Source organism: Macaca thibetana, chromosome 6, assembly GCF_024542745.1.
Source record: "Macaca thibetana thibetana isolate TM-01 chromosome 6, ASM2454274v1, whole genome shotgun sequence".
In the NCBI taxonomy this organism is placed as follows: Eukaryota; Metazoa; Chordata; class Mammalia; order Primates; family Cercopithecidae; genus Macaca; species Macaca thibetana.
Genome location: NC_065583.1, coordinates 103,019,831 through 103,036,786, shown reverse-complemented (window position 1 = coordinate 103,036,786; position 16,956 = coordinate 103,019,831). Strand labels below are relative to the sequence as shown.

At 38.1% G+C, this 16,956-nt stretch overlaps 1 protein-coding gene across 2 annotated transcripts in view; it reads left to right on the top strand.

Moving 5' to 3' along the window:
• SCAMP1 (secretory carrier membrane protein 1) overlaps positions 1–16,956 on the top strand; it is a 121,422-nt gene that overhangs the window by 93,112 nt on the left and 11,354 nt on the right. For both annotated transcript variants that reach the window (XM_050795702.1, XM_050795704.1), the window contains 2 exons: positions 7,510–7,611; positions 10,795–10,912. In XM_050795702.1, the coding sequence (XP_050651659.1) occupies positions 7,510–7,611; positions 10,795–10,912 (220 nt within the window). The remainder of the gene's footprint in view (positions 1–7,509; positions 7,612–10,794; positions 10,913–16,956) is intronic.

Here is a 16,956-nt window from a genome sequence, read left to right as displayed (position 1 = left end):
TAAAGCTTTTAAGCTGTTTAAGCTTTCTACATTGAGTATCAATGCATATGTGAGATTTTAGTCTTTATATTCTCCTGTATATAAGAAACACTGCATTGAGCATTTAGGGTTAATTTACTTTAGCTAGTGGTGTTCTATTCCTTGATAATTAAATTTCTTGGAGATCATGGAATTGAAATAATATCTTAGAGGTAGTTTTATCACTTGGTTAAGAATTTTAGCTTAAGGCCGGGCGCTGTGACTCACGCCTGTAATCCCAGCACTTTGGGAGGCTGAGGTGGGTGGATCATGAGGTCAAGAGTTCGAGACCATCCTGGCTAACACGGTGAAACCCCATCTCTGCTAAAAATACAAAAACAAAACAATTAGCCAGGTGTGGTGGTGGGTGCCTGTGGTCCCAGCTACTCGGGAGGCTGAGGCAGGAGAATGGTATGAATCCCAGAGGCAGAGCTTGCAGTGAGCCGAGATCACACCACTGCACTCCAGCCTGGGTGACAGATCTAGACTCCGTCTCAAAAAATAAAAAATAAAAAAAGAATTTTAGCTTAATAGATGCACAGATAGGTTGCATCTTTTGTGTTACCAGCTGTGTATTTGGATTATTTGACCTCTTTAAATCTGTTTGCACATCAGTAAAATAGAGTCAATATTATTGTGCCTCATGGGGGTGTTGTAAGGATTGAATGGGCAATACATGTGTTTGATATAGTCCTTGGCGAATAATGTTCAACAAATGTTAGCTATTGTTAAGTCAGTTAAGTATAAAGGATTCAGAGTTTACACCAAGGTTGTGGTCTAGGTTTGATATTATTCAGGTTTGAAACTTCATTTAATATGAGCTTTTTCATTGTCCCCTCTGCTTTTGACAGAACATAGGTGGGAAGAAGAGGGTTCAGAGTCTCTTTCATTCCAGTTCTCTGCTTTTTTAGCCAGACTAGCAAGTGGGTTTTGCTTTTTTTTTTTTTCCCCAGAGATAGGATCTCACTTTGTCACCCAGGCTGGAATGCAATAGCATGACCATTGTTCATTGCTGCTTTATTTTCCGGGCTCAAATGATCCTCCTGCCTCAGCCTCCCAGATAGGCAGGACGACAGGCATGTGCCACTGCACCTAACTTTTTTTATTTTTAATAGAGATGAGGTCTTACTGTATTGCCCAGGCTGTTCTTGAACTCCTGAGCTCAAGCGATCTTCCCACCTTGACTCCCAAAGTTCTAGGATTACAGGCATCAACCACTGTGCCCAGCTCTTAATAGATTTTAAGAGATAGACTCTATTGTAAGTTTAAAATCTTTGAATCTTCTCCCATAGAAACACATATGCAAATTTTTTTGCACTATTGTGGTGAGGGACAGTTCATGGTGCTGCCTTTCAAGCCTACTTATAGACTCCCTGTTCTGGAGAAAGAATTCATTTCAGCATAAAGTTACTAAAGAGGGAGTATGGGGCTGGTTTAGACAGTCTTGGAGCCCCCAAATAAGACAAGAAAAGCACCTGTAGTTGTTAGGTTTCTGTATTAGTCCATTTTCATACCGTTATGAAGAAATGCTCAAGACTGGGTAACTTATAAAGAAAAAGATGTTTAATGGACTCACAGTTCCACATGGCTGGGGAGGCCTCACAATCATGGCAGAAGGTGAAGGAGGAGCAAAGGTATGTCTTACATGGCGGCAGGCAAGAGAGTGTGTGCAGGGAAACTGCCCTTTATAAAACCATCCAATCTTGTGAGACTTACTCACTTTCATAAGAATAGCGCAGGAAAACCTGCCCCCTTGATTCATTTACCTGCCACTAGGTCCCTCCCATGACATGTGAGGATTATGGGAGCTACAATTCAAGATGAGATTTGAGTGGGGACACAGCCAAACCATATCAGTTTCTTTTTATTCTAATGCCTGTATACCATCAATAATTTCTTGTATTACTTGATTCTAGTAGTCGTGATTGTTAGCAACCATGTTCCAGAAATTTTCAGTGTCTTATCACTGCCTAATGCCACTTCTGAGAGTAGGATATTACTTCTGTGAGCAAAACAGTTTATTTTGATACAGTACTACTAGAGTGTAATAGAGGTATCAACAAGTAATATTTATCAGTTGCTTTCTATGTGCCTATGCATTCCCAGCTAAGCACTTTACCTGCATTATTTTATTTGTATAAAAGCATGTTTCACTATTACCCCATTTAGCAAATGGAAAATCTCAGGCTTAATACTTTGCCCAAAGTCACACAACTTTAAGTGGGAGAGTCTGGATTCAAACCCAAGTGTGTAAATTTGTGTTCTCATATCTGCTATGTGGAGTTGCCAGAGTTAAAGACATTTAGTGCTGTGCTTTAGTTAACTTGTGTCTCCACATCTTAGCCCTTTGAAATAATGAAATACTTTGTCTTTTCCTGTCACGCCAAATGGTAGTTGTAATTAATATCTCTGGTATTGATTTGGCGTGTGAAATAAACTTTATAAGATCAAATAAGCTTATTTTCTGAAATTTATTATCATACTTTAGGGAAGAACTTTTCTATTAAAATTGTGCTGCAACTTGGCTGTAGAAGTCATTAAACCAAAAACTACTTGCTTATTTGAAGTTCAGTTTTCCGGTAGGCTTTGATCTGAAAGAGCCAGGATGGCAAGTAGTAGAGAGCTTTTATTTATGTATTCTGATGAGGAAATACATTACTTAGGTGGATTTATTATGAATAAATATCCATGATACCATAAATACTTTATCATAAACTGAGGCTGATTACAATTTAAGCCACATAGCTTAAATCAATCTATAGTGTTTTTTAAAAATAATCTATATTTCTGTTCTTTGTTTGGTTTAAAATAGCTATGTTCAAGCTGATTTAAACAGTCTGCTTTCTAATCTGTTCCTGCCCACAAGACCACCTTAGGTTCTGAATGCCAATAGAAGTTCTTCTTCCCCTGATGATTTTTTTTCCCCCCCGGACCTTTCCTGATTCTGGCTAAGGTACAGCCCTCCTGGGGGTCTTCTGTCTCTTCCAGAGCTCCTCAGCTTTTCCTTGCCCTTCCCTCAAGCATCTGAAAGGAACTTGATATTCACATGATGATTGTATTGCTTCAGATTGTTTTGAATTTGACTGATTTTGCATTTGCAGTAGTTTGGACAGCTTAGGTAAGGGAAGATTTGTGCTCTCTTGGAGATGAGAATCTAGGTAGTTAACTAAGTGCTGGGATATGGAGTTTATGTCTTAGAGAGCTTTGAAGTGTTTTAAAATAATCATTCATATTCATGGTCAGTGTACAATAAAATGAGTTTTATTGTCTCCTTATTCAGAAATAGAAAAGTTGGTAAAATGAAGTAAATAAAATCTATTGAGAATGATATTTAACCTGCATTTAGCTTCATTTAAAGTAAAACTAGACAAAAGTAGACTTTGAGGTTTTCATTTGATCAGTTTTGTACACTGTGCATTTGTTTGTACTAACTATAGATACAGATAGAGGAAGGTGGACTAGTTTTAACATAGTTCCATTTGTATTTGAAAGCAATGTTTTAGAAATAGTTTTTGAGTAGGACTTCTTAATTTTTAAAATGTATTCAGTATCTTCTAATAGATTTCCTAACTAGAAATTATAATTAGGCATTTTTAGCTTCTAGAATGTGTCTATGAATTTGGAACCAAGGGAGTGGACATAGCTGTTGTGAAGCCTGTAGACATTATTCAACCCCTTTTTAGAGCACATATTTTATATATTTATAATGTAAAACATTTTAATAGTCTGGTTTCTTGGCACACAAAATAGAAGTAAAAACTCTAAGTGAAACAAACAGAATATTAAGTTATATTCTTCATTCTTTGCCAGAGGGACAGGGAAATAGAAATATACTTTAGAAGTGTCTGTTTCAAAATAGTAAAAGAAAAATGATTATTAGAAGTGATGTTTTGTATAGTGACCCTAGAGAGATGAGTCATACATAGGATTTCTATTCAATATTATAAAAATAGCATTTTAAGTTGTAGATTTTGATGTTGGTTATTTTTCATTAATAATTTTTCTCAGCCATATGGTCATTAATACCAACTTTGGTGTAATATAGTACTGATACAATTACTATAAGATGTGGAACCATTTAATTTAAATCTGACTGACATAGAAAACATTATTAATGAACCATTAAAATTTGCTCTTTTGTACCTTGGGGGAAATGGCTGATTCTAGAGCAGGGGTCTCCAACCCCTGGGCTGCAGGCTTGTACTGGTCCGTGGCCTGTTAGGAACCAGGCCACATAGCAGGAAGTGAGCAGCTAGCTAGCCTTACCACCTGGTCTTCGCCTCCTGTCAGATCAGCAGTGGCATTAGATTCTCATAGGAGCACAAACCCTATTGTGAACTGTGTGTACAAGGGATCTAGGTTGCAGGCTCCTTATGAGAATCTAATGCTGATGATCTGAGACAGTTTCATCCTGAAACCATCCCACCCCACCATACATAGAAAAATTGTTTTCCACAAAACAGGTCCCTGGTGCCAAAAAGGCTGGGGACCGCTGCTTTACTGTATTCATGTTAACTCATTGCCATGTTTGTACACTGGTTATAGAAATGTAAAAAACTTAAAATAGTCAAGACAACTTTGAAAAAGAACAATAAAGTTGATGGACTAACACTATCTAATTAGAAGTCTTACTAGAAAACTTCAAAATCAAAATAGTATAATATTGACGAAAAGGTAGACAAAGAGAAGAGTGGGAGAGAATGGCGAGCCCAGAAATAAACCCACCCATAGACAAACTACTAATTTTGAGAAAGGTACAAAGGGAATGCAATGCAGAAAGGACAGTCTTTTTAAGAAATGATGTTAGAACAATTGGATAACCAAAAAAGAACTTCATACTTGATGTGATATTTTAAAAAATTAGCTCAAAAAAGAACATAGACTTGAATGTAAAACTGAAAATAGAAAACTAGAAAAAAACAGGAAAAAAAATCTTTACATCCTTGGCTTGGCAGCTTTCTCAGAAATAACAGTAAAATCAAGATATATAAAAGAACAAGTGTGAATATACTGTAGTTCATAAAAAGGCAAAACTCCTCTTCAAAGAAACTTTCTTCTTCCTCCTCCCCCCCTTCCCCTCCTCCTGTTTCTCTCGCTTCCCCCCTCCTCCCATTTCTCCCTCTTCCCCTCCTCCCATTTCTCCCTCTTCCCCTCCTCCCATTCCTCCCTCTTCCCCTCCTCCTATTCCTCCCTCTTCCACTCCTCCCATTCCTCCCTCTTCCCCCCTCCTTCCCCTCCTCCCTCTTCCCCCCTCCTTCCCCTCCTCCCATTCCTCCCTCTTCCCCCCTTGTCCTCCTCCTCTTCCTCCCTTCTCCTCTTCCTCCCTTCTCCTCTTCCTCCCTCCTCCTCTTCCTCCCTCCTCCCCCTCCTCCTCTTCCTCCCTCCTCCTCTTCCTCCCTCCTCCTCTTCCTCCCTCCTTCCCCTCCTCTCTCCTCTCTCCCCTCCCCCTCTCTTCCCCTCCCCCCTCTCTTCCCCTCCCCCTCTCTTCCCCTCCCCCTCTCTTCCCCTCCCCCTCTCTTCCCCTCCCCCCTCTCCCTGTCCCCCTCCTTCCCTCTCCCCCTACCCTCCTCCCTCCTCCTCCTCCCCTCCTCCCCTCCCCTTCCTCCCTCCTCCCCTCCTCCCTCCTCCCCTTCCTCCCTCCTCCCCTTCCTCCTCCCCTCTCCCCCTACCTCCTCCCCCCCTCCTCCCTCTTCTCCTTCCTCCCTCCTCTCCCTCCTCCTCCAATACTACTACTACTACTTCTTCTTCCTCTTCCTCCTCTTTCTCCTCTTCCTCTCCTCCCCCCCCTTTTTTAAATGAAGATGGGTGTCTGCTATGTTGCCCAGGCTGGTGTCAAACTCCTGGCCTCAAGCAATCCTCTTGCCTCAGGGCCTGAATAGCTGAGATTACAGGTGTGAGCCATTACGCCAGCTCCCAAAAGACACTCTTAAAAGAATGAAAAGACAAGCAACAGACTCCTTTGTCAAGCGTATATCTGAAAGAGGACTTGTACTTCTAGAATATAGTATTAAAAACTGTCACAACTCAATGATAAGGGAAAAAGCAATCTAATTACAACATCAGAAAAAGATTTTCACTAGTTCATGAAAGAAGATCTGTATATGACAAAAAGCACATAAAAAGATGCTCAACAATATTACTTATTAGGAAGATGCAAATTAAAACCACATAAGATATCACTATACATCTATTAGAATAGCTAGAATTAAGAAGACCATAACAAGTGTTAGTGAGATGTGGAGAAGCTGAAATACTCATGTACTGCCAGTGGGGATGAAAAATAGAACAACTAGGCCGGGCGCGGTGGCTCACACCAGTAATCCCAGCACTTTGGGAGGCTGAGGTGGGCAGATCACTTGAGGTTAGGAGTTCGAGACCAGCCTGACCAGCATGGAGAAACCCTCTCTGTACTAAAAATACAAAATTAGCTGGGCATGGTGGCCCATGCCTGTAATCCCAGCTACTCGGGAGGCTGAGACAGGAGAATCGCTTGAACCTGGGAGGCGGTTGCGGTGAGCCGAGATCACGCCATTGCACTCCAGCCTGGGCAACAAGAGCGAAACTCCATCTCAAAAAAAAAAAAAAGAAGAAAAATAGAACAACCTGTTTGTAAAACAGTTTGGCTGTTTCTTAAAAAGTTATACCTATACCTATGATATGTTCCAGCCTTTCCCACTTGTAGGTATTTACCTAAGAGAAGAAGGAAATATATGTTCATGGGAAGACTTGTACATGACTATTAATAATAGCTTTATTATCAATAATAACAATAATAACTTTATTTGTAATAATAAAAAACTAGAAACAACCTAAATGTCCAACAGTGAATGAATAAACTGTGGTATATTTACACAATGGAATACTACTCAACAATGAAGAGGAATGAACTTTTGATACATGCCACAAAACTGGGTGAATCTCAGAATAGTGGTACTGAGTAAAATGAGCCAGACAAGAAAAAAAGACTATATAATATATGATCCCATTTATATAAAACTCTAAAATAGTCAAACTATGGTAACAGAAAAGGAGTGGGTAGGGTAGGGCTACCAAGGGTTTCAAGGAACTTTGGGGATATGCTCACCGTAGTGATTGGGGAATCAGGTATATAAACGTGTCAAAACTTATTAAAGCGATATTTTAAACATTTACAATTCATTGTATGTTGATTATAATTCTAAATGCTGTTTAATAAAAGAAGAAAATGAATAAGTTTTTTTGTCAAGAGGGATTGTGGTGCAGTTGGAAATTGAAAGGACAAAGTGAGGTTAGAATAACGATATCTAATGTTAGTATGACGAGTTCACACAAGTTATTACCATATTGTTAACTTGAGGCCTCAGGTGGTTGCCACTTTTTTTTTTGTTTATGCTTTTAAGGTTTGAATGTCATTCTGCAGGTGAGTGTAAAGATAATGAGAAAAATGACATTTTCCCCCTTTTTTCTTTCTAACCCCCTTTTTTCTTTCTTTCTTTTTTTTTTTTTTTAAAGGAGTGACAGTTCATTTAGATTCTTTGTATTCTTCTTCGTCTATATTTGTCAGTTTGCTGTACATGTACTCCAAGCTGCAGGATTTCATAATTGGGGCAATTGGTAAGTTGTTTTTTTGTTTTTGTTTTTCTTTTCTTTTTTTTTTTTTTTTTTTTTTTTACTAGTTTTCAGCTTTAATATTGTATTCTAATTTTTGGCTTCCTAACCTAGTTAACACAGAAAAACCAGATTAGAAAAAATAAAAGCAAAAATTGTTTTAAAAATGCAATTTAAAAATGTCATAAGGCATAAACTTTGGACAAACCTGTCTCTTTGAAGATTATGTTCCCATCTTTAAAAACAGCACATTTTATCTAGTTTAAATAAATATATGTATGTAAGGGGCACTAAGAGGAAGACTGCAGAAGAGACTGAGGTGGTCAGAGAGATAGAGGGACCAAGGAATGTGGAAGGGGCAGGAAAGAATTTCAGGGATTTTAAGGAAAAGGATACCTATTATGTGTAAAGCCCTATTTTAGGTGTACAAACAGATATCTTTTTATATATGAGTATACATGGACACTTGTCTTTGAAAGGTAGAATCACTGCACATATGTATATACATACATCTTTAAACAATCGAATCATTCTCATGGCTCATTCAGTGGGGGACCCTCAGAAATGGAGACTATCTGGACCCAGGCTAGGAGGTAATAGCAGATTTAGGTCTCTCTTTACACTCTGATGCAAACATTCCTTGAGTGAAATGGTGAGTGGAAGAGTACACATCTCTAAAAGTATCTGTTCCTCTCTTCTTTCCTTTATACTGACTTGCATTCAGCTGTATTCTTACATGCCAGAAGCATATGTGATGCAACTTTGTTCCACTGTGTACATAAACCAAAATTGAAATTAGCGTTTAATTAGAGTGTGTCGAGGACTTAAATTTAGTATGCTGCTACTGAAGTGGAGTAGTGATTGGCAGTCAGACAACTCTTGGCAGTTCTGCAGAGCTCCTAATGGTCATAAATATATGCAGAGAATTTATATAGATATTTTAAATCAGTTCTCAGAAAAAGTAGTTTTTATTATTATTTTAAATAGTATCTAGTTTTTGGTATTTTAGGGAAAGGAAGTGTTTTAAATGTTTAATTAAAAATATACTGCTTACTTTAACAGTACAAGGTTTTTTTTATTCTTGCAAAATTGAGGTAATTTCTTTTGCTTTTTAGCACAGACATAGGGAAAATGCTAAAATTGAGCATAACAGCATGTATGTGACTAAATAGCGTACAAAGAGTCTGCTAATGAGGGTGCATATAGAATTGACCTGTTTTAAGATAGACCCACATGTAATTCAGATTTTTTAGGTTAAACTTTTTACTTTTAGGTAATTGTAGATTCACATACAATCGTAAGAAATAATGCAGAGATCTCAGGTACCCTTTATCTAGTTTCTCCCAATGGTACTAATCTTGCAGAACTATAGTAAAATATAAAAACCAAGATCTTGACGTTGATAGTAAAGATACAGCACATTTTCATCACCAGCGGATTCCTCATGTTGCTTTTTCATAGCCACACTCAAAACCTCCCTTTTCCCCCTCACTCCTTAACCCCTGGCAATCCCTAATGTGTTCTTCATTTCTGTTGTTTTGTCATTTCAAGAAGGTTATAGATGTGGAATCATAGTCTATAGCCTTTGGCTTTTTTCACTCAGTGTTATTTTCTGGAGATTTATCCAGGTTGTTATGTGTATCTGTAGTTTATTCCAGTTGGTTGGTTGGTTGGTTGAGACAGAGTCTCACCCTGTCACCCAGGCTGTAGTGCAGTGGGGTGATCTCAGCTCACTGCCTCCACCTCCTCGGTTCAAGTGATTCTCATGCCTCAGCCTCCCAGTTACTAGCTGGGATTACAGGCACCTCCCACCCAGCCCAGCTAAGTTTTCTGTTTTTAGTAGAGACAGGGTTTCACCATGTTGCCAGTTAGGTCTTGAACTCCTGGCCTCATGTGATCTGCCCGCCTCAGCCATCCAAAATGCTGGGATTACAAGCATGACCTACCATGTCTGGGCTCCTTTTTATTTTTGAGTAGTGTTCTATGATACGGATGTATCACAGGTTATTTAACGGTTCACCAGTTGAAGGACATCAGTATTGTGTCCAGTTTTGGACTATTACAAATAAAGCTGCCACGAAATTTGTGAATAGATTTTTGTGTGAACATAATTTTCATTTCTCTGGGATAAATGCCAAGAGTGTAATTATTGGGTTATATGGACGTTGTATATTTAGTTTTTTAAAGAAACAAACTGTTTTCTAGAGTGGCTGTACTATTTTACACTCCTACCAACAAGTATGAGCAATTTAGTCTCCACTTCCTCACCAGCATTTGGTGGTTATAACTTTTTCTTTTAGCCATCCTAATAGGTGATATCTCATTGTGGTTTTGAACATCTTTTCATGTGCTTATTTGTTGTCTTTATGTCCTCTTGCTAAAATCTCTTCATGTCTTTTATCCATTTTCTTAATAATTTTTTTGTTCTGTTGAGCTTTGAAAGTTATGTATATTCTAGATGTGAATCCGTTGTTGGATATATGGTTTGTAAATACCTTCTTCCATAATTCAGCAGAATTGAAAATAAACATTTTAAAAAATGTAGTAGTAGGCCAGGCACGGTGGCTCACGCCTGTAATCCCAGTGCTTTGGGAGGCCAAGTCAGGTGGATCATGAGGTCAGGAGTTCGAGACCAGTCTGACCAACATGGCGAAACCCCATCTCTACTAAAAATACAAAAAGTAGCCAGGCGTGGTGGCGCACACCTGTAATCCCAGCAAATCAGGAGGCTAAGGCAGGAGAATCGCTTGAACCCAGGAGGTGGAGGTTACAGTGAGCCGAGATCATGCCACTACACTCTAGCTTAGGCGACAGAGCGAGACTTTGTCTCAAAAAAAGTAATAAACTCAAAACTCGTAAGCTTAAAAAATGTACAGCTTAAAAAATGTACAGTCTGGAATTAAACACTTGAGCCTCTGGAGTTTGGTTTGCTTTCGAATTCAGACTATGCCATTTATAAGCTGTATGACCTCAGGCAAGTTACTGAATATCTCAGTTCCTCATTTGTAAAATTAGGGATTTAAAACGCATCTGTCCTATTGGGTGGGTTGTGAGAGTTAAATGCGCTAATACACATAAAGAACTTGAACATTGCTTGACTGGTAAGTGTTGAATATGTGTTAGATATTATGCTATTTTTAAAAAGTTTACATTAACTTTTGCCTAATTACACTTTTTATTACTTTGTAGTGGTTGGATTTCATCCCTTACTGGTCTCAACCAAAATATTCCTGTTGGAATCATGATGATAATCATAGCAGCACTTTTCACAGCGTCAGCAGTCATCTCACTAGTTATGTTCAAAAAAGTAAGTGAAATGTTATGTCTAAATTTTTATAGTGAACCTGATGTAAAGTTTTCATTTTCCCATTTTGCTGTAATTTGGTGTAACCTGAAGCCATTTTATCGTTATTGTACAAGCTTGCTTTCTGAGGATTACTTTTTACAATTAAAAGTTATACATAGGTACATTTTAGAAAATTGCATCACTTTTTAAACTTCAGTAAAAAGGGAGTATTTTAAAATCATTTTAACTGAAAGCTTTCATGAGTTAAAGAGTCAGCCTCATTTTTAAAATTTGGATTTTTAAATATATGCTAAATTTCTTTTTTTTAATATGAAGCATATTAGCCTGATTAATGAATAGAAGCAAAACTGTTATATGGTGTGTACTGTTTATTCATATATACCTCTTAGGTTTTGTTTTTTTGGTTTTTTAAAATTTTTTATTATAAATTCAGAGGAAACGTGCAAGTTTGTTACACGGTTATGTTGCATAATGCTGGGGTTTGGGCTTCTATTGAACCCATCACCCAAATAGTGAACATAGTACCTGATAGTTTTTCAAGCTTTGCTCTTCTCCCTCCCTTTTGGAGTCCCCAGTGTCTGTTGTATCCATCTTTATGTCTGTGTGAACCCTTTGTTTAGCTCCCGCTTCTGAGTGAGAACATGCAGTATTTGATTTTCTGTTTATGTGTTAATTCACTTAGGATAATGGCCTTCAGCTGCATCTATGTTGCTATGAAGGACGTAATTTCATTTTTTTATGTGGTATAGTATTTCATGGTGTATATGTATCACATTTTCTTTATTCAGTCTACTATTTATGGACACTTTGGTTGATTCTATGACTTTGCTATTGTGAATAGTGCTGCAATAAGCATATGAGTGCAGGTGTCTTTTTGATAAAAGGATTTCTTTTCCTTTGGTTAGATACCCAGTAGGGGGATTGCTGGGTTGAGTGGAAGTTCTATTTTTACTTCTTTGAGAAATCTCCATACTGTTTTCCATGGAAGTTAAAGAAATGTACATTCCCATCAATGGTATATAAGCCATTTTCTCTGCATCCTTGCCAACATCTGCTATTTTTTGACTTTTTAATAATAGCCATTTTGACTGGTGTGAAATGGTAATTATTGTGGTTTTGATTTGCATTTCTCTGATTGGTGATGTTGAGATTTCTTATGTTTGTTGGCTGTTTGTATGTCTTTATTCAAGAATCGTCTGTTGATGTCCTTTGCCTACTTTTTAATGGGGTTGTTTTTTTTCTTGTTGATTTAAGTCCTTTATAAATTCTGATTGTTAGTCCTTTGTCAGATGCATAGTTTGCACATATTTTCTCCCATTCTTTAGATTGTCTGTTTACTCTGTTTATTCTCGCTCTTTCTTTCTTTCTTTCTGTCTTTCCTCCGTCTCTGTCTTCCTGTCTTTCTTTCTGTTGCCCAGGCTGGAGTGTAGTGGTGTGATGTTGGCTCACTGCAGCCTCTGCCTCCTGGGTTCAAGCAGTTCTCACGTTTTATCCTCCTGAGTAGCTGGGATTACAGGTGTGGCACCCGGCTAATTTTTTTGTATTTGTTATAGAGATGATTTTGCCATGTTGGCCAGTCTAGTCTCTAACTCCTGACCTGAAGTGATCCACTTGCCTTGGCTTCCCAAAGTTTGGGAGTACAGGCGTGAGCCACCGCACCCGGCCTATATCTTGAAACTTTACTCAAGTTATTTATCAGGTTTAGGAGTCATTTGGAGGAATCGTTAGGATTTGTAACTGCCCAGTTGTTTTAGCTACACTTCTTCCTGGAGAATTCCCAAGTCTATTTTCACATCCTTAAATAAAAAAATCATTAGTGTTTTTATTTGTTTATTTAAAGTTTTGTTTTGTCTTGCATATATATAATTTTGATATATTTTATACGTATTCAAACATGATATTGAGACCTTGGGAATAACACCTATGTTTTAAATGATAAAGACTTTTTGATAGTTCTCACTTTAAAGAAAATAAGTACTTATAATTTTTTTACTATTTTATTTCTTGAGGATATGTATGAGAAATGCATAGAAATAATTTTACCTTATATTTAAAACCACTTTGTACTCTTTCAGTACTTTACTCAGATATTTGCCTTTTATCCTTCTCAAAACCCTATGAAGGTTAAACCGTGTCTGTTCTTCCATATTTTCTCCATTTGAAATTTTTAACTTCTCTTCTGCACCAAACACACATACCATTGACACTCAGCTTTCTAATGTTACTTTTCCAGTTTTCCTTTTCCAGTTTCCTTTTCCAGTTTTCCTCCTCCTTAACCTCTGTAGCTTTCTATACCACAGGTGGCTCCTCTGCTAAGACTTTGCAATGATGTTCTAATTCTCCTGCCTCTGTGGCTATTCTTTCTCATCCATGTCTTTATCCAGTTCATAATAAGGTCTTAAATGTAATCGGCTCTTTGTGCTGTGCAGTCATTTTCTTTGGGAATTTCATCTTCCCTTATTTTTTTCAGTTTCTTCTCTACCTAGGTGACCTAGAATCTTGGAATTGGAAAAGATAATGCTTTGCATAAACCTTTAGTTGCATCTTCAGTTTGTCATTTTCATCTCCAGTTGTTGATTGATGTCATCTTTTCACAGTAATGCATCATAAACTCTTCAGTTTCTTAGTGCTAGATGTTCCTTTTGAATGTTCTGATTAATATTCAAGAAGCGTTTATTAAGACCATATATTGTATAGATTCAGTTATTATGAAATATCTAAAATGGGCAAATATATAGAGACAGAAAATATATTACAGCTTGACTGTGGCTTATGGGTGGGGTGGGGAGTGGGGGTAATGAAAGTATTCTAAAATTAGGTTGTGTAGATGTTATAGTCACAACTCTATGACTATACTAAAAATCATTGAATTATACACTTTAAAGGGTAAATTGCATAGTATACAGATTTTATCTTACTGAAGCTTTTTTTTTTTTTTTAAGAAACACTTATTGAATACCTACTATGAATGAGATGGCAATAAGCATTTTATGTAATTCCATTGAACATTTTTGTCAGTGCTGTGATTGCTTCTGTCAGTGCTTCCATTACCTTTTTTTTTTTTTTTTTTTTTTTTTTTTTTTGAGGCAGAATCTTGCTCTGTCGCCAGGCTGAAGTGCAATGGCGTGATCTCGGCTCACTGCAGCCCCGGCCTCCCAGGTTCAAGCAATTCTCCTGACTCAGCCTCCCAAGTAGCTGGGATTACAGGCATGCACCACCACACTTAGCTTTTTTTTTTTTTTTTTTTGAAATGGAGTCTTGCTCTGTCACCAGGCTGAAGTGCAGTGGCACGATCTCTGCTCACTGCAACCTCCAGCTCCCTGGTTCAAGCAATTCTCCTGCCTCAGCCTCCTGAGTAGCTGGAATTACAGGCGTGCGCCACCATGCCCAGCTAATTTTTGTATTTTTAGTTGAGACAGGGTTTTACCATGTTGGCCAGGATGGTCTTGATCTCCTGACCTCGTGATCCACCTACTGGGATTATAGGCATGAGCCACCATGCCCAGCTGCTTCCATTACTTTTTAATTCACTTTCTTAGATCCCTTTTTAGTATCTTTTCCATCTTTCTCTTCTTTTCCATTTCCAACCTCAGCTAATCCCGAAATTTGTTTTTACAGGTTACTTACATTCCCTCATCCTTCTCGCAGTTCATTTAATATATAATTACCATATTAACCTTAAAAAAGGTTAATATAGAATTACCTTATATATTTAATATATAATTACCATATTAACCTTAAAAAAACCCCCAAAAATCGCTCTGCAGGTTTTTGATGTGGATCTGGGATTGGGAATGGGATTTTGGTGGCAGTGCGAAGAAGGGCTACATTCAGAAACACCAGCATCGCTAAGGTTGTAAAAACACACTACATGCCATACATTTAGTCAGCAAATGGGCCTTAATAACCTAATGATGAAATCACTTTTATTGTGCTCAGCAATACTCTGGGCCCTACACAGAACACTTTACCAGTATTATGCCATTTTGTCCTCTCAAGGAATCCCAGGTTGGCATTATAGTGGTGGTGGGAAGAAGGGCTAGTGGTGACATCTCACAGCTCCGTGATTAACACTTTTTTTCCTAGTCAAACTGTACTGCTCAGTTTCTTCAGATACATCATGTACATTCCTTTTTTCCAGATTTTGTTTATATGATGTTTTTAAATCCATGCATTAATTCGTCTTCTCGGCTAGTTGAAGACCTATTAGTGTTCTTTCAAGACCCAGCTCTGATCTTGCTGTGTCTCCCAGAATGTTTTTTGTTGCCTTGTATCTTAGGGACCATGTCATTCTCTATTTTCTTGGGGAAATTTAACTGTCTATATTGCTCACTGTGGGACCTAGGCATAAGCCAGTTTATATGCCTTATGGTGCATGTATTCTGGGTACCCACCTGTTAAGCACCCCCAGCGTGAACAAGTCTTTTAGCATTGGAATTAGATGAGAAGAGCAAGAGTTTTGCTTTAGAACCATACAACTCAGGTTGAAATTTTGGCAACTTCACTTACAGCTGTGTGACCTGAGACAGGCTTCTGTAACCACTCAGGTTTAGTGTCCTGAACTGTACTCCAAGCTGCGTGAGAGTGGAGGCCTGTTCTGTATGCTTTCAGGTTGTATTCCTCACATCTGGAACAGTGACATGCAGTGATTAGCATGTGATATGCACTCAGATATTTGTTGAATAAAAGGAGGAATGGGAAGAGTAACCATTTTTATAGGGTTGGTGTGAGGGTTAAATGAAACAGTGAATGTAAACTGCATAGAACAGGGCCTTCTCAGTTAATAGTTTTCCTTTCTAATCTTGACCTCTTTATCATTTTATATTCAGGGTCTGGTTTAGTGTCTACTTTTGTTTAGTAAATGCCTTTATCAAGTCAGCATGCTATCAGAAACAGAAAGAATGAAGAGGTTAATTGCAGGGAATTGGCTGGTGAGGTCAGTCTGATATCAAGAGGGCAGGCCGGAACTCTCAGGCAGAAGCTGAAACTCTAGTCCACAAGTGAGATTTCTTCTTCCTCAGAGGAACTCCAGTTCTGTTCTTAAGGCCTTTCAACAGATTGGATGGGGCATACCCAGATAATTTAGAACACTTCTTAAAGTCAACTGATGGTAGATGCCTATTACATCTACAAAATACCTTCACAACAACACCTAGGTTAGTGTTTGATTGAATAAGTGGAGACTATGGCCTAGCCAAATTAACACATAACACTGACCATTACAGTCAGTGTTGGAGAATTCCTTTATTATTTCACATGTATCACTGAGGGTGTTCTATAGAACTAGAAATGTAATACATTTAGAGTATAGTAGAGGGTTTTGTGGTGTGTGGCAGTTTTCACTCATTTGTTAAAGAGCTGTTATTGAGCATATATTATGTGCCAGGCACTGACCTGTGCATGAGCTCAGAGAGATCGCCTGTTGGTGAGGAAGAGAAATAAATTGGTGGGCCTCCCAATTCAGTGATTTAATGGCCATGATAGAGGTAAGTATAGGGAGCAGAGGGACACCTAATCAAGTTTTGGAGGTCTTTTAAAGTATTGCTTCAGCTGAGATATAATGATGGCTGCTCATCATTATAGTTATCTAAGCAAAAGAATAAGGGACAGGGAAGAGGATAAGAGGGATAAGTAGGTACCAGAGAGTGGGAATACCACGTTCACATCTAGTTGTAGGAAATAACATGGCAAATTCAGGGAATTAAATGTAGCTCAGAATGGATGGGAGATAAAACATGTTGTGTGAGCTGGGGCTAGGAGAATTGTATGGTGTTGGTATTGGAAGATGAAATTGAACACATAAGCATACTTATATCCTACAGTGTCTTGTTAAGAAGTTTATATCTTCTCCAAAAAGTGGTAGTGAGCCATAGAAGAGTTTTAAGGAGAAGAGTAATTGAATTGATTAGATTTAAATTTTAGAAGCGTTATTCCGAAATACATTTGGGATTTGTGGGGCCGAGCAGTGGTACTTGGAAACACTTAGGAGACAGGCTAGGAAGCTGATTAGTAATGATGGTGGCCTGAACTAAGGAAATGTGAAG